The sequence below is a fragment of the Crinia signifera genome, chromosome 2 (genome assembly GCF_055691185.1).
Source record: "Crinia signifera chromosome 2, ASM5569118v1, whole genome shotgun sequence".
Lineage (NCBI taxonomy): Eukaryota > Metazoa > Chordata > Amphibia > Anura > Myobatrachidae > Crinia > Crinia signifera.
In genome coordinates, this window is record NC_139218.1 from 7342377 (window position 1) to 7368246 (window position 25870).

At 51.8% G+C, this 25870-nt stretch overlaps 1 protein-coding gene across 1 annotated transcript in view; it reads right to left on the minus strand.

Moving 5' to 3' along the window:
* Positions 1–25870, minus strand: part of POLQ (DNA polymerase theta) — a 69965-nt gene that overhangs the window by 16641 nt on the left and 27454 nt on the right. Inside the window, exons 15-26 of the mRNA XM_083171508.1 lie at positions 25139–25263; positions 22118–22361; positions 18227–21207; positions 14244–14387; positions 13579–13781; positions 9152–9392; positions 8885–9078; positions 8381–8518; positions 7873–8047; positions 7353–7479; positions 4881–4987; positions 3759–3943 (exon numbers count right to left, since the gene is read on the minus strand). Of these exons, the coding sequence (XP_083027634.1) occupies positions 3759–3943; positions 4881–4987; positions 7353–7479; positions 7873–8047; positions 8381–8518; positions 8885–9078; positions 9152–9392; positions 13579–13781; positions 14244–14387; positions 18227–21207; positions 22118–22361; positions 25139–25263 (4864 nt within the window). The remainder of the gene's footprint in view (positions 1–3758; positions 3944–4880; positions 4988–7352; positions 7480–7872; positions 8048–8380; positions 8519–8884; positions 9079–9151; positions 9393–13578; positions 13782–14243; positions 14388–18226; positions 21208–22117; positions 22362–25138; positions 25264–25870) is intronic.

Below are 25870 nucleotides of genomic sequence, written 5' to 3' on the forward strand. Positions count from 1 at the left end.
TGAGGAGACCTGGAAAACATGCACTGTCGGTAACTCTCGAGGACTAGGGTTGGCTACAACTGATCTGTACGCCGTTCGTATAGGACAGTCAGAAGCACAAAGGAAAGGTTATGCCAGTGTCACAACAGCGCTATGGTATATGAACAGGGAGAGCGCTATGACAACAAATGTACACACTACTGACAAGCCGCTAAACCCCACTGTCTGACTCACATATCCCGGGGTAGAGGCAGCGGGACACAGGACACCTGCGCTTTAGAAACTGGCCGCTACAGGAGGAAAAAAATAAAACCCAAGAGGGCTAGCCCAGAGTTGCCTACTTTTCAGCTGCTCTCCAGGAGAAGGCAGCCAGCTAGCCAAAGGGTCGGAGCTGGCAGACATGCCATGAAGGGGGCGTGGCCAGAGGCGGGGCTGAAACTCTGTGCTGTATTTGGTGGTGAACCAGTCATTTTGGCCAGTATTGCAGGCATTGCAGAGCGGTATTGGGGCCACAATGATGCGATTCACGTCCCCGCGGACCCCCCGCTGAGTGGGAATTGCGGGAGGCTGGGGGGATTTCGGAGGGTAGGCAACCTGAGCTAGCCACACTGTTTATTTAATGTGCCCATGCTCCCTGTGCTCACCTTCTATTCCCCTCTGTAAAGCTCCAGTGCCACCTAGTGGATGAAGGAGAAAGATAGATTTACAACATCGGCGATTCAAACTTGGGTTCCCAGAGCACCTGGAACAGGCTGAGAGCCTGGTATCATGGATAGCCTTAACATCTGGAATGTTAGTGGTGCCTTGAGGAGCGGGTTTGGTAACCACAAACATTCCAGATTGTAAGGGTCTCATACTGCACATAATGGGGTTGTGGATAGCGCAGGACCATACAGTGACGAGCGGTGACAGGTCAGGACGCAGCGCAGCAGATGGTATTGGGGACGGGAAGGCTGGTCACCTGTTTGGCCTGCTGTCTAGTGCTGTCAGTTACAGCGCAGGATCATACAGTTACCAGCGGTGACCGGCCAGGACGCAGCGCAGCAGATGGTATTGGGGATGGGAAGGCTGGTCACCTGTTTGGCCTGCTGTCTCATACTGTCAGTTACAGCGCAGGACCATACAGTGACCAGCGGTGACCGGTCAGGACGCAGTGCAGCAGCTGGTATTGGGACGGGAAGGCTGGTCACCTGTTTGGCCTGCTGTCTAGTGCTGTCAGTTACAGCGCAGGATCATACAGTTACCAGCGGTGACCGGTCAGGACGCAGCGCAGCAGATGGTATTGGGGATGGGAAGGCTGGTCACCTGTTTGGCCTGCTGTCTCATACTGTCAGTCACAGCGCAGGGTAGGGTGACCAACTCATCCCTTTAATCCGGGACACATATTAATTACACAGGTTCTGTGGCTGGCTTTCACCTGGTTTTCAACTGCCTCACCTCAAGACTCCATTTCACCTGGTTTTAAACTGCCACAGAACCTGTATAATTAATATGTGTCCCGGATTAAAGGGATGAGTTGGTCACCCTAGCGCAGGGCCATACAGTGACCAGCGGTGACAGGTCAGGACGCAGCGCAGCAGCTGGTATCGGGGACGGGAAGGCTGGTCACCTGTTTGGCCTGCTGTCTCATACTGTCAGTCACAGCGCAGGACCATACAGTGACCAGCGGTGACAGGTCAGGACGCAGTGCAGCAGATGGTACCAGGGATGGGAAGGCTGGTCACCTGTTTGGCCTGCTGTCTCATACTGTCAGTCACAGCGCAGGACCATACAGTGACCAGCGGTGACCGGTCAGGACACGGTGCAGCAGATGATATTGGGGACGGGAAGGCTGGTCACCTGCTTGGCCTGCTGTCTCATACTGTCAGTCACAGCGCAGGACCATACAGTGACCAGCGGTGACCGGTCAGGACGCAGTGCAGCAGATGGTATTGGGGACGGGAAGGCTGGTCACCTGCTTGGCCTGCTGTCTCATACTGTCAGTTACAGCGCAGGACCATACAGTGACCAGCGGTGACAGGTCAGGACGCAGCGCAGCAGCTGGTATTGGGACGGGAAGGCTGGTCACCTATTTGGCCTGCTGTCTAGTGCTGTCAGTTACAGCGCAGGACCATACAGTGACCAGCAGTGACCGGTCAGGACGCAGAGCAGCAGATGGTATTGGGGACGGGAAGGCTGGTCACCTGCTTGGCCTGCTGTCTCATACTGTCAGTCACAGCGCAGGATCATACAGTGACCAGCGGAGACCAGTCAGGACGCAGCGCAGCAGATAGTACCAGGGATAAGAAGGCTGGTCACCTGTTTGGCCTGCTGTCAGTTACAGAGCAGGACCATACAGTGACCAGCGGTGACAGGTCAGGACGCAGCGCAGCAGCTGGTATTGGGGACAGGAAGGCTGGTCACCTGTTTGGCCTGCTGTCTCATACTGTCAGTCACAGCGCAGGACCATACAGTGACCAGCGGAGACCAGTCAGGACGCAGTGCAGCAGATGGTACCAGGGATGGGAAGGCTGGTCACCTGTTTGGCCTGCTGTCTCGTGCTGTCAGTTACAGAGCAGGACCATACAGTGACCAGCGGTGACAGGTCAGGACGCAGCGCAGCAGCTGGTATTGGGGACAGGAAGGCTGGTCACCTGTTTGGCCTGCTGTCTCATACTGTCAGTCACAGCGCAGGACCATACAGTGACCAGCGGAGACCGGTCAGGACGCAGTGCAGCAGATGGTACCAGGGATGGGAAGGCTGGTCACCTGTTTGGCCTCCTGTCTCATACTGTCAGTCACAGCGCAGGATCATACAGTGACCAGCGGAGACCGGTCAGGACGCAGCGCAGCAGCTGGTATCGGGAACGGGAAGGCTGGTCACCTGTTTGGCCTGCTGTCTCATACTGTCAGTCACAGCGCAGGACCATACAGTGAGCAGCGGTGACTGGTCAGGACGCAGTGCAGCAGATGGTACCAGGGATGGGAAGGCTGGTCACCTGTTTGGCCTGCTGTCTCATACTGTCAGTCACAGCACAGGACCATACAGTGACCAGCGGTGACCGGTCAGGACGCAGCGCAGCAGATGGTACCAGGGATGGGAAGGCTGGTCACCTGTTTGGCCTGCTGTCTCATACTGTCAGTTACAGCGCAGGGCCATACAGTGACCAGCGGTGACCGGTCAGGACGCAGCGCAGCAGATAGTATCGGGACGGGAAGGCTGGTCACCTGTTTGGCCTGCAGTCTCATACTGTCAGTTACAGCGCAGGACCATACAGTGACCAGCGGTGACCGGCCAGGACGCAGCGCAGCAGATAGTACCAGGGATGGGAAGGCTGGTCACCTGTTTGGCCTGCTGTCTCATACTGTCAGTTACAGCGCAGGACCATACAGTGACCAGCGGTGACCGGTCAGGACGCAGCGCAGCAGATAGTATCGGGACGGGAAGGCTGGTCACCTGTTTGGCCTGCTGTCTCGTGCTGTCAGTTACAGCGCAGGGCCATACAGTGACCAGCGGTGACCGGTCAGGACGTAGCGCAGCAGCTGGTATCGGGACGGGAAGGCTGGTCACCTGTTTGGCCTGCTGTCTCATACTGTCAGTCACAGTGCAGGACCATACAGTGACCAGTGGTGACCGGTCAGGACGCAGCGCAGCAGCTGGTATCGGGACGGGAAGGCTGGTCACCTGTTTGGCCTGCTGTCTCATACTGTCAGTCACAGCGCAGGACCATACAGTGACCAGCGGAGACCAGTCAGGACGCAGTGCAGCAGATGGTACCAGGGATGGGAAGGCTGGTCACCTGTTTGGCCTGCTGTCTCATACTGTCAGTCACAGCGTCCAGGTCAACCATCTTCCACTCGGACGCGATGCTCCGGAACACATCCGCCCCGCTGTTCAACACCTGGATGAGCCGCCGGTCCTTAGATAGATGAGCGAGGATCCGTAACTCCAGCTGAGAGTAATCCGCCGCCAGTATTATGGCCCCTGTAATGAGCATCAGAGACTCGCTGGATGCGGCTTAGCAGATGGCGGACCCCCAATGTAGCAGTGACAGACCCAACCCCATCCTCAGTCACTGTCTCCAACACCTCAGTGTCCCCCTGTCCCCAAATGTCACCCCCAGTGCCCGCACCCCATCCTCTGCATAGTCACTGTCTCCAAAACCTGAGTGCCCCACTGTCCCCAAATGTCACCCCCAGCCCACACCCCATCCTCTGCATAGTCACTGTCCCCAACACCTCAGTGTCTCTCTGTCCCCAAATGTCACCGCCAGCCCACACCCCATCCACTGCATAGTCACTGTCCCCAACACCTCAGTGTCTCTCTGTCCCCAAATGTCACCCCCAGCCCGCACCCCATCCTCTGCATAGTCACTGTCTCCAAAACCTGTGTCCCCGTCCCCAAATGTCACCGCCAGCCCACACCCCATCCTCTGCATAGTCACTGTCCCCAACACCCACGTGTCCCCGTCCCCTGCTCCTGGATGTCCCCCCCCAGCATGTAGCCCACACCCCATCCTCTGCATTGTCACTGTCTCCAACACCTCAGTGTCCCCCTGTCCCCAAATGTCACCCCCAGCCCACACCCCATCCTCTGCATAGTCACTGTCCTCAACCCCCGCATATCTCCTGTCCCCAAATGTGACCCCCCATGGCCACACCCCATCCTCTGCATAGTCACTGTCCCCAACACCGGCATGTCCCCTGTCCCCGGATGTCCCCCTGAGCATGTAGCCCACAGCCCACACCCCATCCTCTATCCCCTGGTCCTGGATGTCCCCCCCCAGCATGTAGCCCACACCCCATCCTCTGCGTAGTCAGTGTCTCCAGCACCCGCGTGTCCCTCTAACCTGTGCTCCTGGGGGGAAGGGGGGACACAGCTGATAACAATACTTCTTACAGCACTGATGGCGGATGGTTACCTGGGAACGGGACAAAGGCGTGCCTCATACTGACGAAGAATGACATCCCCTTCTCCGCCGGAATCTGATCTGCCCGAACCACAGGTCTGGGAACGTTCCTCTTACCCCTGCATAGAAAGACACTGCCGTCAGTTCCACCAGTGCCGCCTGCCTGCGTGTCACTGCGCTGTGTGGCTGATAAGTATAACAGTGGTCGGTGACTAAGGGTGCCCCGTACTAAGCGTCTCAGGCCTATTCCTGTACATTTAATTATTTTGGTTTGATGAAGGTTTCTCCAGCGGAACGACTCTGTTATTATGTGCAAAGGAAGCCGGATACGTGGTCCCCATAATAACTACAGAGCAGTCGCCCTCTGTCATATACAGCTGGGTAGTGACAGATAGCGGAGAAAAGAAACACTCCCACTCAGGACCACAGCTGTTAGACACACCAGTAACAGGACAGATCCCAGGGCACTGCTCAGGACCACAGCTGTTAGACATGCCAGTAACAGGACAGGTCCCAGGGCACCGCTCAGGACCACAGCTGTTAGACATGCCAGTAACAGGACAGATCCCAGTGCACCGCTCAGGCCCACAGCTGTTAGACATGTCAGTAACAGGACAGCTCTCAGGGCACTGGTCAGGACCACAGCTGTTAGACACGTCAGTAACAGGACAGGTTCCAGGGCACCGCTCAGGACCACAGCTGTTAGAAACATCAGTAACAGGAAAAATCCCAGGGCACTGCTCAGGACCACAGCTGTTAGACACATCAGTAACAGGAAAGATCCCAGGGCACTGCTCAGGACCCCGGCTGTTAGACATGTCAGTAACAGGACAGATCCCAGGGCACTGCTCAGTACCACACCTGTTAGACATGTGAGTAACAGGACAGATCCCAGGGCACTGCTCAGGACCACAGCTGTTAGACATGTGAGTAACAGGACAGATCCCAGGGCACTGCTCAGGACCACAGCTGTTAGACATGTGAGTAACAGGACAGATCTCAGGAAACCACAAAGGACCACAGCTGTTAAACACATCAATAACAGGACAGATCCTATGGCAGCGCTTAGGACAGGGGTGGGGAACCTCCGGTCCGCGTGCCATAAACGGTCCCTGTAGCCAGTTTGACTGGTCCGCCCACCCACTTGCCTGGGAATTCAAGGAAGGGGGAGTTCTCACCTGAGGTCAGGAGTTCTAGCTTGAGGTCATGAGGCGGTGACGCGGGCGGAAGTGAGTTCTCGCGAGAGGCGCCTTATTCAGCTGCAGTCAGAGGGCGGTATTCAATGAGCCTGATTCGCCATGTTTTTATGGCGAATTTGTGCTGTTTGGTGAATTTCTGACTAAAACGGTGAATCACCCTATTCAATGACCACATGGCGAATACATTTGAAGTTTTTTTTCGCCATGATTCACCAAGTAGCAATCGCTATCTTTTTATGGTGAAGTGGAATGTGAACTTTTAAAATAAAGTGTTTTGTTTTTTACATTTGGTGTCAAAAAATCAGGAATTTTATTCTGAGGAGGGGCATGCTATTTTTATTCATGTGCTGTAAGCACATGAATATATATTTAATAAAAAAAAAAAATTTTTTTTTTTTTTTCTTTTACACAGCAGCCAGCAGGGGGTGCCGGAGCCGAGCCGCTCATTACATATTCATATATTCACTGCACCCGATCGTTACGATCGGGTGTAGTGAATATACGCGGTCCCCTGCTGGCACCCCCGGGGGGCAGCCTGTACTGCCTGGCACCCGGGGAGCCCACCTCCCCCCCACAAACGTTCTGGGGCAGGCAGGGAGACTTCCATCTCTCTGCCTGCCACCGTCTTCAGGCTCCCTGCGGCGTTCGCCGCAGGAGCTCATATTCGCCGGTCAGGGGCAGCGAGCCCCTGACACGTTGAATACCGGAGCCGGCGAGGCTCCGGAACGTGGCGAATGTGCAGCGAATCCTAAACAGGATTCGCTGCACCTCGCTGGTATTCTCATTGAATACCGCCCAGAGAGACTTCCATCTCCCTGCCTGCCACCGTCCTCAGGCTCCCTGCGGCGTTCGCCGCAGGAGCTCATATTCGCCGGTCAGGGGCAGCGAGCCCCTGACTCGTTGAATACCGGAGCCAGCGAGGCTCCGGAACGTGGCGAATGTGCAGCGAATCCTAAAAAGGATTCGCTGCACCTCGCAGGTATTCTCATTGAATACCGCCCAGAGTGTGGGGCGGGGAAAGCAGGCAGTCAGAGCGTGGGGCGGGTGAAGCAGGCAGTCAGAGCATGGGGTGGGGGAAGCAGGGTCATTTTTAAGTGGCTAATTTGGATATGGCCCCCGAAGGATTGTTTCCAATTACAACTGGCCCTTGAAAGAAAAAAGGTTCCCCCACCCCTGGCTAAGGACCACAGCTGGAAAACATGCACATCTGGGGTACTGAGGGTTGGATTTGGGAACTACTGGTGTAAAGAATATAACATTCCCTGTATAGTATTATATAATGTACCGGTGCTTTGGAAGGACGGCAGATCCCGGTCCCTGGGATGGGGGGCTCTCTCCCACCAGTCGCGGCATTTCAATCTCAAAATCTTTGGGCACATTCTGGATATTTGGTTCAGTAAAACTGACCCGACCTGTGGAGGAAGTCAGGATAAATGATACACTAATCACACAGTTATATGATTACGTCAGGGCTGTATAAGGGAGCCCAACATTCAGGAGGCGGATGGTGACCCTAATGCTCTCCTCCTGCAGCTTAACCCACAAGATGGGGTACATGTGGCGGTGGGGTCTGGGAGATGGGGTACCTGTGGCGGTGTGGGTCTGGGAGATGGGGTACCTGTGGCGGTGTGGGTCTGGGGTACCTGTGGCGGTGTGGGTCTGGAGTACCTGTAGCGGTGTGGGTCTGGAGTACCTGTGGCGGTGGGGTCTGGGAGATGGGGTACCTGTGGCGGGGTGGGTCTGGGGTACCTGTGGCGGTGGGGTCTGGGAGATGGGGTACCTGTGGCAGTGTGGGTCTGGAGTACCTGTGGCGGTGTGGGTCTGGGAGATGGGGTATATGCGCTCCATGCACAGGTATGGGCTGAAGCTCTTCTCTCGCTGTAATGGATAAACCACTTTGGTCATAGCATTAGTGATCCGCTTCCACTCCAGGATTAGGCCAGGAAGAGGGTGCAGAGGTTTCAGCTTCTCCAGAACATCCTGAGGACAGGGAAGAACAGACTTAAGCTGGCCATACACACGAAGATTTATCTTCAGATCTGGCTGGTTGGAAAAAAAACATGGTTATGGATGAGAGCAAATGACAGTTGACCATTTGCTTGGAAATGCTGAAAAACTGACAAACTGTCACTCATCCATAACCATGTTTTTGTTCCAACCAGCCAGATCTGAAGATAAATCTTACTAGTGTATGGGCACCATTAGAGACAATGGTGGGCTTCTTCGCTGGACTCACGGAACCCACGTGCATCAGCCGGACAGAATACTGTGATGGATCTCACGGATACGCTATAATGTCACTGACAGACGCACCTTTGTGGTACTGAACTGCTTGCTGAGCCGGACTCTGTTTCCATTCACTGCCGCTCTCCTTGTGTACCCCAGCGTCTTCTTGTGGCCCTGCCCTTTCAGATCTCCATTGGGAGGCAGCTTAAGTTCAATGAACAACACCTAAAAAAAGGATGATATTAATAAGGCCAACAATGGTGAAACCATGGACCTCGCATAAAGAGTAAAAAGAACGTCAAGTGTGAAACGCGTCAGGGTGTGACATGTGTTAGACTGATGAACATAGAAAGACGCACATCAGCTGCAGGACACTTAGAGGAGAACTCAGCGAAACTCTTGGAACAATAGGAAACGGTGGAAAAATTGTAAACACTGGCTGAACCCGCTTTGTACATCAGGGTGATGCCACCAGAAGTAAGGAGACAGATATCTGGGGTTCCATCATTACAGAGAACAGTTCATGTTCTTTCTGGGCATCAGTCGTATCAAGCTACTAGCGACAATTCTAAAATAGGTTTTTGGCACTACCTGAGCAACGTCATCGGGACTTGTCAAGGAGAAGCTGTGTCCAGCCAGCTGGTACGCCTGGACCTCAATCTCATTCATCTTGGCTTGCATGATGTGTTTCTGCATCTCACATTCCTCCGTGCTGAAGCCAATACCATTAAGTTCCAGCAGAGCCAGGCAGTACTGGGCAGGCATCTCCATCTTACAGAAGACGTCTGAGGGAGAGGCGAAACGCGTTAATGTGTCAGTAGGGAATTCCATTCATAGCTGCTAGTAAAAGGTTGTTACCTTGCAGTTTGTCCTTCTCCAGCAAACTGGTAAGTTTGATCATTGTGTTAAAAACAAGAACCGACTCTATAGCTGCTCTGTAGCGCCCCGACTGGTCACAGTTAGCACTGAGTCCGAGGCTGTGCACTCCCTGGCCAGTTCCAATACCATCCAGCAGAGGGAGCTCATGTGGAAGAAAGTTTGCTACCATGTTGTGTAGTGTTCGCTCCTTGGACCCAGGGTCTAGTAACCAGCAAGCCACCTACAAAACAATAGGTCATTAACGAATAATGTGTACAATGATTTAAAAATAAATTATATATATTTTATATTTAGTGTGTATTAGTTTGTGTATATACTGTTTATAATACGGGCAGCACATGGTCAGCAGTGAGGAAATGGGTAGGTCATGAAAATTCTACTGATGAGTGGAAATTAGAAGAATAATCTAATATTGATTCCTGGTATAGGAAATAAAGAGTTTTCCCGTCTCACATTCAGTGGCGTCATTAAGTCAGCATTAGAATTCTGTCTCCCACTGATGGAGCGTAAGCAGAGCCTTATGTTACAGGAGCAAGATTGATCATCAAGGCAAGTGCGACCAAGCCACAACATGAACAGACTAATGCGTTTTATTGTCCTATGACAACCGGATTCCCGGTCCTGGAGAATCCAGCCAGAAGATTCCAAACTTTGGGCTTTCTCCAGACCATGCAGCAAAGCTGTGGAGTCCAGTAGGCCTGGTAGAAGATGATTGTCCATCCCTTTGACTGGAGGAAGGCAATCTTCATGGCCATGATGTTTGTGAAGACACTGTGGTGCGGCCAGGCCAATGGTTGGTGCCTTCAAAGGAATGTGATGAGTACTGAAAGCAAACCAGAGGAGGCACCGGTGACCACCCCAGACTGGAACCATGGATTTGTCCTGCTCCATGCTACTCAATCTGTCTTCCAACAGAATATTTAGGAATTTCAGGTTTAACAACTGGATCAAAGGTTTCTGGACCTGAAAGATATTCAGAAGGAGTAAACCCCAATTTGTTCTGCGGAACTGGGATAAATACTGAAATAACTGAAGGTCTTCATGTTGAACAACATACAGTATTCTGTTGGGTCTCCAGGAGATCTGTGATATTTGCCCAAACTATGATCCCTCTCACCCTGGCGGCTGGGCCCCTGGAGAGAAACAGAATCCCACTAATGGAAATGCCCGAATGGAAAGCCTGCCCACCATGCTTTCTGATAGTCAGGAGGTTGGGTTCTTAGCTGCCTGTTTAGCTCACTGCAGCCCCCTCATGAAGAACAGAGGTTGGACCCCTGGAGACTGACTCCTCGTCTTACCGCAACAAAAGGAACAAAACGATAGCGGTTAGAAAATTCTAAAATTGTGGCAGCGCATGCTGGAATGTGTAGTTTCACAACAGCTGGAGGGCCGCAGGTTGGAGGGGCTTGTCCTAGACTGTCCCTTGCCAGGCTCTCACCCAAATCAGCTCATCGGGTGCAGAAAACCTCAGGAGAGGCCACCAGGAGACTGCAGCGAGTGCGGAGGGTCCCGGCTTGGCTGCATAAGGTCTGCAGTAGCCTGGGACAGAGGTTTGGGAGGAGGGGGGTGATCTGTACCTCTACTGCAGGCATGTCCAAACTATGGACCCCCACCTGTTGTGAAACTACACGTCCCATCATGCCTTGCCACAGTTTTGCTATGAGGGAATACTAAAACTATGGCAAGGCATGCTGGGATGTGTAGTTTCACAACAGCTGGAGGGCCACAGGTTGGACATACCTGCTCTACTGAGTGGAGGAGATGAACCCATTCTTGTTATGCTGCCAGCGAGGAGGAAGAAGAAAGCTAAACTAAAATGAAGCCGATGGTATCCGGTCCAGAGGTCGACAAATGAAAAGGTTGACATGAGGGTTTTGGTTTTATTAAATATTTCCCGTTACCATCCACATGAACTCCAACTGGGAGCGGTTCACTAAGATGTGTATTCTACTATACATGTGATGTTGCTATAGGCAACCAAATCAGAAGCTACTTCTTATTTATTTAGCAGCCTCTAGAATATAGTAGACAGGATCTGATTGGCTGCCGCCCATAGTAACATCACATGCGACGTACAATACACATCTTAGTAAATTTCCCTCTTAGTGTTTCCCAAAGGCCGTATCGCGGCAGACAAGCTGAGGTCGCAGAGAATATGACCCGTTTCCCAGGCCTCCGATGGTAATGCCGCCTGACACCCAGCGCTGGGAGACACACAGGGGGCCGGGATGAGCAGGTTCTGGCCCCGGTGATGGCGGCTAATTACATGCAGCTAAATCTGCCTTTGATGATAATCCAATAACCCGTAACACAGATAATCTGATTGCAGAACACACTCAGGATTAATCCTGCAATGATCCAGCTAGTCAGTGCGCTGCATCTGCTCCTTATCAGCCGTGGGAACCGGAGAGCGGATCTACAGCACGTCACGCTGCCGGATCAGGAGTCTCTGCTAATTACAGATGGAACGGTCTCAGCTGTGTGTGTGTGGGGGGGGGGGGGGGGGGTGACAAGTGGACCTGCCTAAGAATTAGGACACGGGGAACTGTTGTGGTGGGGGGGCGGCATGAGAGGGAGGACAGGATGGGAGAGGCAGGGGAAGCACGGGGGCTATGAGCTGAGAGACATTGTGTGTACACAGGATATACAGTACTCGGACCAGGAGATCTGCAGAGGGCAGCGAAGATGGAAACAGTACAAACAGCCTAATATACTGTATGTCCAAAGCCGCTCCCCCTGGGACACTGACTGTGCAGCCTGGTAGGAGTAACACCCCATACACTGGACAGGCACTGCTTAGAGGAGAAGGACCAGGCAAAATAGTAATCGGACAGCAGCTGAATAACAGTAATCGGACAGCAGCTGAATAACAATAACCAAGCAGCAGCTGAACAACAGTAACCAGGCAGCAGCCTAACAACAGTAACCAGGCAGCAGCTGAACAACAGTAACCAGGCAGCAGCTGAACAACAGTAACCAGGCAGCAGCTGAACAACAGTAACCAGGCAGCAGCTGAACAACAGTAACCAGGCAGCAGCTGAACAACAGTAACCAGGCAGCAGCTGAACAACAGTAACCAGGCAGCAGCTGAACAACAGTAACCAGGCAGCAGCTGAACAACAGTAACCAGGCAGCAGCTGAACAACAATAAACAGGCAGCAGCTGAACAACAATAACCAGGCAGCAGCTGAACAACACTCACCAGGCAACAGCTGAACAACACTCACCAGGCAGCAGCTGAATAACACTAACCAGACAGCAGCTGAACAACACTCACCAGGCAGCAGCTGAACAACACTCACCAGGCAGCAGATGAACAACACTCACCAGGCAGCAGATGAACAACACTCACCAGGCAGCAGATGAATAACACTCACCAGGCAGCAGATGAATAACAGTACACAGGAAGCAGCTTAATAACACTAACTAGCCAGCAGTTGATCAACAGTAACTAGCCAGCAGTTGATCAACAGTAACCAGCCAGCAGTTGAACAACAGTAACTAGCCAGCAGTTGAAAAACAGTAACTAGCCAGCAGTTGAACAACAGTAACTAGCCAGCAGTTGATCAACAGTAACCAGGCAGCAGTTGATCAACAGTAACCAGGCAGCAGTGAAACCACAGTAACCAGGCAGCAGTGAAACAACAGTAACCAGAAAGCAGCTTAATACCAGGAAGCAGCTTAATTTGTCAAAATAGGTGTACAAAAATGCCAAGCAAACCTTTTTATTAACCCTTTGAGCACCAATGTTGCTGTAAGAGATCCTCAAAATACCTGCTTAAAATGCCTGCGCTGCTTACAGCAACTGTTCTTTTTTTGGGTGCAATATTTAACATATCTTCAGTTAACTGACTTGGCTGCGTTTGTATTTAGTTATAGTAAAAGAACACTCACCGGTAGCAATGCTGGCAGAATATAGGCATGCTGCATATCATTTTACTCAGCAGAAGCTGTTTGTGCGCCATTTTCACTCAGTTTTGCAAATAAGATTATCTTGAATGGCAAAAGGAGCAAATAACAGCTATCGCTACAGAGTCATGCCATGGCATGCCCCATCTAGAACAGACTGTGGGGCTTCCATTGCTGGATTGGCACACCTAGACTACATGCCTGTCCTGCCTCGCACAATGGAGCCAATGGCGTGAAGCAGGAACTGGGATGGAAAAATAAAAACACAAAAACGGATTACAAGACATGTACAGAACCAGATCTCACACCCACCCAGCAGCTGTGTCTAATGTCACACACCATATAGAGATGGCATTGTATCATCATGCAGGCGATAGACACAAGCAGCATATGTCCCAGCAAATCCCCGGCACCGAGCACCATCAGCGAGGATGACGGAGGGCGGCCGGAGAAGCTGGGACAGTCCATCACTCTCTATAGTATTATTTTATGTGAACCTTTGGGTCCTGGAAGTGTCCTGTGATGGAGACCTTGCAGCCCAGGAGGAGAGTCTTGTACTGCTCGATGAAGTTATACATGATGACCGTGCTCTGCTCCTCGGGGGGACGTGTCTGCTGTAACGTGGCCTGCAGGTACCACAGACGCTCCTGCACCGGCAGGTTCTGGTCCAGCGGAGGGGGGGCCAGGCTGGAGCTGATGTCTGCAGAGAGTACACACACGTCAGGCATCTCAGCTGATTACTGCTAGCTACACACAATCCATCATCATATATGGCCACAAGGGGGCGCTGCTGGAATGCACACTCTAATTCTGAATATAATAAGAGGTGCTGAGACTTGTAGTGCCACACAGCAAAAGGGAAAATGCTAAAATTTTTCTGAGGACCGCAGCTGCACTTCATGTTAAATGGTGGAGTTTGGTCTGATTGCCGATGTGCTTTGTGCTGACAGTGTACTCCGGCATGTCCTCTTTATCCTGACATGGGGCTACATATTTGTAAAGTGTGACGTTGTGTTTCAATGCCCTGCACCACATAGCACAAGACAGCCAAGCTCTGAACAACCATCTGTGCTGTGAGTTGGTCAATAAGATCTGATTTAGAGCAATACCACCAGTACAGATACTAATAACCGCACGAGGACAGTGATATCCAGAGTCATACCTGACGGGTCCTGCTCCCGCTGTAAGGACAGGTAATAGGCGTCTTTCCCTCCCCAACACACCGCCAGGCCCACCAGCAGAACGTCATCCCAGCCCTGGATGGAGAGGCCGTCTTCCTTGACCTGCGCCCGGCTCGGAGACTTAACTGGAAGATCAGAGTAGTGATGGTTCAACAACGATCCTGGCCTCAATCATTGGGGGGGGGGGGGGGGGATAGTCCGTAAATGTCAATAACGGGGGTAAAACTTTTCTCCATGTCCACTAGGTGCTCTAAGCACCCCAGAAGATGTGAGCATATTCCACCACGTATCTGCCTTTATGGTGGCACCTGGTCTTCTTTACGCATGTTGAATAGATTTTACAAATTCAATATGTCTGCATCTATTAAATTTAGAGACTTGGTGGCCGCCAGCTGATCCAGGGGAATGTGCTCCACCCTCCCAGGGACCCAATATATCCAGTGTGGAGATGTACTGTATAACTGAGACTACACCAGCTGATCCAGGGGACTGTGCTCCACCCTCCCAGGAACCCAATATATCCAGTGTGGAGATGTACTGTATAACTGAGACTACACCAGCTGATCCAGGGGAATGTGCTCCACCCTCCCAGGAACCCACCATATCCAGTGTGGAGAAGTACTGTATAACTGAGACTACACCAGCTGATCCAGGGGAATGTGCTCCACCCTCCCAGGAACCCAATATTTCCGATGTGGAGATGTACTGTATAACTGAGACTACACCAGCTGATCCAGGGGAATGTGCTCCACCCTCCCAGGAACCCAATATATCCAGTGTGGAGATGTACTGCATAACTGAGACTACACCACCTGATCCAAGGGACTGTGCTCCACCCTCCCAGGAACCCAACATATCCAGTGTGGAGATGTACTGTATAACTGAGACTACACCAGCTGATCCAGGGGAATGTGCTCCACCCTCCCAGGAACCCACCATATCCAGTGTGGAGATGTACTGCATAACTGAGACTACACCAGCTGATCCAGGGGAATGTGTTCCACCCTCCCAGGAACCCACCACATGCAGTGTGGAGAAGTACTGTATAACTGAGACTACACCAGCTGATCCAGGGGAATGTGCTCCACCCTCCCAAAAACCCAACATATTTAGTGTGGAGATGTACTGTATAACTGAGACTACACCAGCTGATCCAGGGGAATGTGCTCCACCCTTCCAGGAACCCACCATATACAGTGTGGAGAAGTACTGTATAACCGAGACTACACTAGCTGATCCAGAGGAATGTGCTCCACCCTCCCAGGAACCCAATATATCCAGTGTGGAGATGTACTGTAGAACTGAGACTACACCAGCTGATCCAGGGGACTGTGCTCCACCCTCCCAGGAACCCAATATATCCAGTGTGGAGATGTACTGTATAACTGAGACTACACCAGCTGATCCAGGGGACTGTGCTCCACCCTCCCAGGAACCCAATATATCCAGTGTGGAGATGTACTGTATAACTGAGACTACACCAGCTGATCCAGGGGAATGTGCTCCACCCTCCCAGGAACCCAACATATCCAGTGTGGAGATGTACTGTATAACTGAGACTACACCAGCTGATCCGGGGGACTGTGTTCCACCCTCCCAGGAACCCACCACATCCAGTGTGGAGAAGTACTGTATAACTGAGACTACACCAGCTGATCCAGGGGAATGTGCTCCACCCTCCCAGGAACCCAATATATCCAGTGTGGAGATGTACTGTATAACAGACTACACCAGCTGATCCAGGGGAATGTGCTCCACCCTCCCAAAAACCCATCATATTTAGTGTGGAGATGTACTGTATAACTGAGACTACACCAGCTGATCCAGGGGACTGTGCTCCACCCTCCCAGGAACCCAATATATCCAGTGTGGAGATGTACTGTATAACTGAGACTACACCAGCTGATCCAGGGGAATGTGCTCCACCCTCCCAAAAACTTACTTACTTACAGGTTCTTTAGTGTGGAGATGTACTGTAGAACTGAGACTACACCAGCTGATCCAGGGGACTGTGCTCCACCCTCCCAGGAACCCAATATATCCAGTGTGGAGATGTACTGTATAACTGAGACTACACCAGCTGATCCAGGGGAATGTGCTCCACCCTCCCAGGAACCCAATATATCCAGTGTGGAGATGTACTGTATAACAGACTACACCAGCTGATCCAGGGGAATGTGCTCCACCCTCCCAGGAACCCAATATATCCAGTGTGGAGATGTACTGTAGAACTGAGACTACACCAGCTGATCCAGGGGACTGTGCTCCACCCTCCCAGGAACCCAATATATCCAGTGTGGAGATGTACTGTATAACTGAGACTACACCAGCTGATCCAGGGGACTGTGCTCCACCCTCCCAGGAACCCACCATATTTAGTGTGGAGATGTACTGTATAACTGAGACTACACCAGCTGATCCAGGGGACTGTGCTCCACCCTCCCAGGAACCCAATATATCCAGTGTGGAGATGTACTGTATAACTGAGACTACACCAGCTGATCCAGGGGAATGTGCTCCACCCTCCCAAAAACCCATCATATTTAGTGTGGAGATGTACTGTAGAACTGAGACTACACCAGCTGATCCAGGGGACTGTGCTCCACCCTCCCAGGAACCCAATATATCCAGTGTGGAGATGTAGTGTATAACTGAGACTACACCAGCTGATCCAGGGGAATGTGCTCCACCCTCCCAGGAACCCAATATATCCAGTGTGGAGATGTACTGTATAACAGACTACACCAGCTGATCCAGGGGAATGTGCTCCACCCTCCCAGGAACCCAATATATCCAGTGTGGAGATGTACTGTATAACTGAGACTATACCAGCTGATCCAGGGGAATGTGCTCCACCCTCCCAGGAACTCAATATACCCAGTGTGGAGATGTACTGTATAACTGAGACTACACCAGCTGATCCAGGGGAATGTGCTCCACCCTCCCAGGAACCCAATATATCCAGTGTGGAGATGTACTGTAGAACTGAGACTACACCAGCTGATCCAGGGGACTGTGCTCCACCCTCCCAGGAACCCAATATATCCAGTGTGGAGATGTACTGTATAACTGAGACTACACCAGCTGATCCAGGGGAATGTGCTCCACCCTCCCAGGAACCCACCATATCCAGTGTGGAGAAGTACTGTATAACTGAGACTACACCAGCTGATCCAGGGGAATGTGCTCCACCCTCCCAGGAACCCAATATATCCGATGTGGAGATGTACTGTATAACTGAGACTACACCAGCTGATCCAGGGGAATGTGCTCCACCCTCCCAGGAACCCAATATATCCAGTGTGGAGATGTACTGTATAACTGAGACTATATCAGCTGATCCAGGGGAATGTGCTCCACCCTCCCAGGAACCCAATATATCCAGTGTGGAGATGTACTGTATAACCGAGACTACACCAGCTGATCCAGGGGACTGTGCTCCACCCTCCCAGGAACCCAATATATCCAGTGTGGAGATGTACTGTATAACTGAGACTACACCAGCTGATCCAGGGGACTGTGCTCCACCCTCCCAGGAACCCAATATATCCAGTGTGGAGATGTACTGTATAACTGAGACTACACCAGCTGATCCAGGGGAATGTGCTCCACCCTCCCAGGAACCCCAATATATCCAGTGTGGGGATGTACTGTATAACCGAGACTACACCAGCTGATCCAGGGGAATGTGCTCCACCCTCCCAGGAACCCACCACATCCAGTGTGGAGATGTACTGTATAACCGAGACTACACCAGCTGATCCAGGGGACTGTGCTCCACCCTCCCAGGAACCCAATATATCCAGTGTGGAGAAGTACTGTATAACTGAGACTACACCAGCTGATCCAGGGGACTGTGCTACACCCTCCCAGGAACCCAATATATCCAGTGTGGGGATGTACTGTATAACCGAGACTACACAAGCCATTTGCGTCACCTGTAACCAGACAGAAGAACATTCACCTTGTCTGAACCTTCCACCGATGCACATCTTGGATGGTGGAGGCTGTGTCCTACGCTCACAGGCCACAGATAGGGAAAACATCTTCTGGTTCTTCCATTCTTTCAGGAACGTCTGAAAAAGAGTCTGGTCACTTGCCACATCAATGATACTGAAACCTTCTGCGCTGGATAAGGGCAGAGGGAACGAGTCCTGAGACAACTGCAAGGAGAAGTCCTCATCTATAACCGAGGTGTCTCTAGTCGGTTCAACACCAGGGACCTCCCTGTAGTCCAGTTTTGTACACTGCAACCCCAAAAACTCATCCTGCTTTTCCACCTCCATGGACAAAACGGAGCTTGCAGAATCTATTCTTCGCTTCTTGAGTCCAGATTTGATGGAGGACATCCCGATAACTCTCCCAGATGCGCACTCGCTGGGCGGTGTAGGGGGAACAAGCTCATTCTTGCTGTCAGGCCTAAAGTCAGGTGTCCCTGCAGCTCCTGCGACATCATTGTGGGTGGAATTCCGATGGCCAACATCTAGAAAGTGATGGCTTGTAGATGGTGTGTGTGGGATGTCCTGAGGACCTGGGCAGAGTGGTCCAGCGATGTGTTTGATCTCCTTATTGTCAGCAATAGAGAGAGTCTGCTTAGGCCGAGATGTGCTGGGGTCATCGATAGGCTTCATATGACCTGTAGGACTTGGCCACTGATCTAGAAGGTCCTGCATGCCTGGAGTCAAGTTGAATGACAGATCAGACCAGTCTGCCTGATTTCTGATCAGTTCCTCCCCTTCTGGTATTTCCAGCTGGGGTTTCTTTTCCATCGTGGCCATCGGACAGGTTCCCACAATTCTGTGTTCCCTTTCCCTGTCTAAGGCTGGAGGTAGCTCTGCATCATTAAGAGCCTCCATCATTTGGAAAGAGTCAAGTTGGGAGAACATAATGGAAGGATCATCGCACTTTGATGGTTGGTTCTGCCCCACAGTAATAATATTGACCGAGGGACCGGACTGATTCAAGGGATCTGTCTCTTCTTCCCTGATGCCAGGTGGCATACCAGGTTGATTCAGGGGAACCATCTCTTCTTCCTTGCTATCAGGTGACGAGGACAGATTGGGCGGATTCAGGAGTTCCATCTCTGCTTCTTGTGTGATGATAGGTGGCAGAGGCAGACCAGGCTGGTTTAGGAGAACCTTTCCTTCTAGTTTGATGCTAGGTGGCTGGTGCAGACCAGGCTGGATCAGGAGAACCTTTCCTTCTAGCTCGATGCCAGGTGGCTGGGGCAAACCAGGCTGGTTCAGAAGAACCTTTCCTTCTTGCTCGATACCAGGTGGCTGAGGCAGACCAGGCTGGTTCAGAAGAACCTTTCCTTCTTGCTCGATGCCAGGTGGCTGGGGCAGACCAGGATTATTTAGTTTATTACAGACCCCAAGATCTTCATCGAAACTGTCAAACAGGAAACTATCACTCATGTTCAGGCTTGTTCCTACCACCTGATGACCTTCCAGACGGTCATCTCCTGTCGGACCTTGGTTCTGTGCTTGCAGCAGTTCTGTTTCGGCAACAAGGGATGAATCGCTCTCCTCTTTATTTGCCTGGCTGGGGCCAGTCTGGAAGAAGCTCTGCAGTTGTGTATCAGTCAGAGAGAGATCACTCCGTCTGGGCTGCACAATACTCTCCGTGACCTTATTTGCAGGCTGGATTTCTGGCCCTTTTAGGATCTCTCTGGATTCATTCGACCCACTTAACGATTGCATTATGGAATTCCTCGGCTCCTGGTTTGCATCCGCTCTGCTGGGCTCCTCGGCAGGCGTCAAGCCCGTTTGCAGCACAGCACCAGCCAGGTCAGAGATCTGTTGCGGCAGCTCAGATGCCAACTCTCTGGCTCCCTGTCCCCTCTCAGATGCCACCTGCTGCAATATTAACTTCTCAGTCTGCGTGTCCAATTGGAAACTGTCCTCAAAGGTCCTAGATGCTACGTACAGGTCAGGAGAGCGGCTGTCCTGGGGGGAACCTGCGATGCAGACAGCGGGGTCACATTCTTTATTTGTGGTGGTAATGGTCCCACTGTGTGAGCGCTCATTTCCTAAACCAGCTGGGCTCACTAGCGATGGTCCTGCAGTTATCACCGGTGGTCCTGTCTGTGGGACACTTGATACCTCAGTGTTAGTGATTTCTCCCACGGCCTCGCTTGTGCGTGATATCTGATTCTCCGCCCCTACGGCCTCCTTCCTAACCAGCCCCTTGTCGGGATGTATGACCTCATCCGCGTTGTCATGGCTACTACGGTCAGACTGCGATGTGATAGGGTTAGAGTTGGCACTAAGTGCAGAATCCCGCAATAGATCATGTTGTGGGCACCGTGGGGTCTTCACGGTCACTTTGGCAGCTCTTCGGTCAGCGGACATCTCCGGAGTTTTCTTATCTGAATCAGTTACTCTGCCCTCTCTGTTGTCACCTTGTCTTCTTCCAGAATCATTTAGTGACAAAGGTTCCAGGATATTCTCTTTATCTTTAATCTCTGTGCAGGATGATGGGTGCCCGCCATGGTCTGCGTCCTTATACGCCACAAGATTGTTGGAGGATATCTCTGACTTTGCACCAGCAGAAGCCTCTTCCCTCTTATTCTGACCGGAGGCTGGTACGCGCTCAGGACCTGTTCCCAGGTCACCTCTTTTTGCTTGGGGGAAGGAGTTAATTTTTGGGGTCTCCTTCACAGAGGTTGTGGCCTTTACCGACGATCGCTCTTGAGCAGCTAAATGGTCCGAGTTGCCATCAAAAGACGAGCAGGAACCGGAAGGGGAGTCTGAACTGGTCTCAGGACTCCATTGGATGCCCATCAATGCCAAATCTACCTTCAGCAGCTTCCTGGCCTCCTCTACAATAAGCTCAGCCGCCTCTCTCTCCGTCAGTCCCTTTTTCCCAGATATCCAGATGCATCGGGCAGCTCGGCGCCGCTCCTGTACGGCCTCCTCCTCTTCATCCACCGCTCTGCGGACACTAGACACAAGGAGGAGATCTGGTTAGATGGACAGCAGCACAGGGGGGCAGGCTACGGCAGAAGCTTTGGTGTGGAACACAAGAACTAAGGAACCAAGCAGGAATCTTACAGATAAAAGAGTTTCACAAATTGTGCGTTACTAATAACAGCATAAAAGAGATGAATTTGGCAATCAGGATAATCATGGGAAGGAAAAGTCCACAATTGTTACCGGTGAATTGACAGAATAAAGCGAATGTTGGTTTTGGGGCCACAGAGACAATTCTATAATTATAAAGAAGGTCTACCTGCGGTGCGATGGACTAGACAATAACAAGGGAGCAGATGGAGGAAGCAGAAAGAGGCCGATAACTGGAAGAGGCTTCCTTATCTACGGAGGACAACGTAATGTGTTTAATAGGAATTATTTATTACAATACGATAATAAGAATCTGTAATTGACAGAGTAATCTAGTCCATGTGTTAATTAGGCACCTGAAGCCACGAATTGGGGTTCATTACACGGAAGGCGGAGAAATCAGAGCTGACCGTCTGCCTATCACAGTGATTGGTTTCCGCTCCCACTGGCAGTGTTTATGCCGTTTTACTCATCTGTGTCATAATTTATTTGTTATGCAGTAAGATCGGAGCAGCGATGGCACACACATTGTCTCTGTAATTGTAAGGGTGTATTAGTATTACACTGGGGAAAATTTACCAAAGCTTCTAAAAATAACAAGATGTGATGTTGCCCCTAGCAACCAATCACCTCTTTTTATTTTTAGAATCTTTAGCCAGGTAAAACAGATCTATGCAGCAGAAAGGATGCTGGGACATGGAGCAAGGCGCGGCAATGGTTAATGATGAGACTAATGGGTGATGCGGGCACGCACAGGAATACCGCCCCGCCCAGCAGACAGGGTCACTGACCTTTTAAAGGGCACTGCGTTCTTCAGGGCCGTCTCCACGTCAGTGACATTTCCTCTTGCCAGCTCGCTGACAGTAATGAATCCGGCATTGTACAGGGCTCTGGCCCTCTGAGCGTTCAGCAAATCCAAGCGCACCAGGTCGCAGAGCTCCCGCTGTACGCCAAAGGTGAGACGGCTCTGGAACTGTGAGAGGAGGAGCTCCATGTTGTGCCAGCCCAGGCGATTGCTGAATACGGTCACCATGCCTGCAACACAGGGAACGGGGTCACAGGGCATCGTTCCGAAACGCGGTTATTGATACAAGACATGGATGCAGGACACAGAACCAGCTACACAATGACAAGTCACCAGGGCGGGACACAGAACCGGCTACACAATGACAAGTCACCAGTACAGGACACAGAACCGGCTACACAATGACAAGTCACCAGGGCGGGACACAGAACCGGCTACACAATGACAAGTCACCAGGGCGGGACACAGAACCGGCTACACGATGACAAGTCACCAGGGCGGGACACAGAACCGGCTACACAATGACAAGTCAACAGTACAGGTCACGGAACCAGCTACACAATGACAAGTCACCAGGGCGGGACACAGAACCAGCTACACAATGACAAGTCACCAGGGTGGGACACAGAACCGGCTACACAATGACAAGTCACCAGGGCGGGACACAAAACCGGCTACACGATGACAAGTCACCAGGGCGTGACACAGAACCGGCTACACAATGACAAGTCACCAGGGCGGGACACAAAACCGGCTACACGATGACAAGTCACCAGGATGTGACACAGAATCGGCTACACAATGACAAGTCACCAGTACAGAACACAGAATCGGCTACACAATGACAAGTCACCAGTGCAAAACACAGAACCGGCTACATAATGACAAGTCACCAGGGCGGGACACAGAACCGGCTACACAATGACAAGTCACCAGGGCGGGACACAGAACCGGCTACACAATGACAAGTCACCAGGGCGGGACACAGAACCAGCTACACAATGACAAGTCACCAGGGCGGGACACAGAACCGGCTACACAATGACAAGTCACCAGGGCGGGACACAGAACCGGCTACACAATGACAAGTCACCAGGGCGGGACACAGAACCGGCTACACAATGACAAGTCACCAGGGCGGGACACAGAACCGGCTACACAATGACAAGTCACCAGAACAGGACACAGAACCGGCTACACAATGACAAGTCACCAGTGCAAAACACAGAACCGGCTACACAATGACAAGTCACCAGGGCGGGACACAGAACCGGCTACACAATGACAAGTCACCAGAACAGGACACAGAACCGGCTACACAATGACAAGTCACCAGTGCAAAACACAGAACCGGCTACACAATGACAAGTCACCAGGGCGGGACACAGAACCGGCTACACAATGACAAGTCACCAGGGCGGGACACAGAACCGGCTACACAATGACAAGTCACCAGGGCGGGACACAGAACCGGCTACACAATGACAAGTCACCAGAACAGGACACAGAACCGGCTACACAATGACAAGTCACCAGTGCAAAACACAGAACCGGCTACACAATGACAAGTCACCAGGGCGGGACACAGAACCGGCTACACAATGACAAGTCACCAGTACAGGTCACGGAACCGGCTACACGATGACAAGTCACCAGTGCGAGACATAGAACCGGCTACACAATGACAAGTCACCAGGGCGGGACACAGAACCGGCTACACAATGACAAGTCACCAGGGCGGGACACAGAACCGGCTACACAATGACAAGTCACCAGTACAGGTCACGGAACCAGCTACACAATGACAAGTCACCAGGGCGGGACACAGAACCAGCTACACAATGACAAGTCACCAGGGCGGGACACAGAACCAGCTACACAATGACAAGTCACCAGGGTGGGACACAGAACCGGCTACACAATGACAAGTCACCAGGGCGGGACACAGAACCGGCTACACAATGACAAGTCACCAGGGCGGGACACAGAACCGGCTACACAATGACAAGTCACCAGGGCGGGACACAGAACCGGCTACACAATGACAAGTCACCAGAACAGGACACAGAACTGGCTACACAATGACAAGTCACCAGTGCAAAACACAGAACCGGCTACACAATGACAAGTCACCAGGGCGGGACACAGAACCGGCTACACAATGACAAGTCACCAGTACAGGTCACGGAACCGGCTACACGATGACAAGTCACCAGTGCGAGACATAGAACCGGCTACACAATGACAAGTCACCAGGGCGGGACACAGAACCGGCTACACAATGACAAGTCACCAGGGCGGGACACAGAACCGGCTACACAATGACAAGTCACCAGTACAGGTCACGGAACCAGCTACACAATGACAAGTCACCAGGGCGGGACACAGAACCAGCTACACAATGACAAGTCACCAGGGTGGGACACAGAACCGGCTACACAATGACAAGTCACCAGGGCGGGACACAGAACCGGCTACACGATGACAAGTCACCAGTGCGAGACATAGAACTGGCTACACGATGACAAGTCACCAGGATGTGACACAGAATCGGCTACACAATGACAAGTCACCATTACAGAACACAGAATCGGCTACACAATGACAAGTCACCAGTGCAAGACACAGAACCGGCTACACAATGACAAGTCACCAGTGCAGGACACAGAACCAGCTACACAATGACAAGTCACCAGTGCAGGACACAGAACCGGCTACACAACGACAAGTTACCGGTGCGGGACACAGAACCAGCTACACAATGACAAGTCACCAGTACAGGACACAGAACCGGCTACACAATGACAAGTCACCAGGGCGGGACACAGAACCGGCTACACAATGACAAGTCACCAGTACAAAACACAGAACCGGCTACACAATAACAAGTATCCGACCACTCACTCCCCCTGACAGGTTCACACATCTGACCACTCCCACCCCCGACAGTCACACCTGCCTCCAGCCACTCCCCCAACAAGGTAGCACCTGCCTTTGTGTCTCTTACCTGCATAGGTAGCTGCGGATTGTTGCAGGGATTGGAGCTGACCGCGGCTGCAGCCGTATTTCTTTGTCAGTTCCGATAAAGGGACCTCACTGATTAAGTCCAGCAGCACCAGACTTGTGTAGAACCTGTAGATACAACATAGCCAGCGATTTATCTACCATCTACAGCAAATGTATCGGAGCCGGAGAATCTCATCTAAACCGTCAATATACTACCGCTCTCTCCCGGTGTAACCCAGGCACATATACTACTGCTCTCTCCCAGTGTAACCCAGGCACATATACTACCGCTCTCTCCCGGTGTAACCCTGGCACATATACTACCGCTCTCTCCTGGTGTAACCCAGGCACATATACTAAAGCTCTCTCCTGGTGTAACCCAGGTACATATACTACTGCTCTCTCCCGGTTTAACCCAGGCACATATACTACTGCTCTCTCCCGATGTAACCCAGGTACATACACTACCGCTCTCTCCCGATGTAACCCAGGCACATATACTACTGCTCTCTCCTGGTGTAACCCAGGCACATATACTACTGCTCTCTCCTGGTGTAACCCAGGTACATACACTACAGCTCTCTCCCTGTGTAACCCAGGCACATATACTACTGCTCTCTCCCTGTGTAACCCAGGCACATATACTACTGCTCTCTCCCGGTGTATCCCAGGCACATATACTACTGCTCTCTCCTGCTGTAACCCAGGCACATATACTACTGCTCTCTCCCGG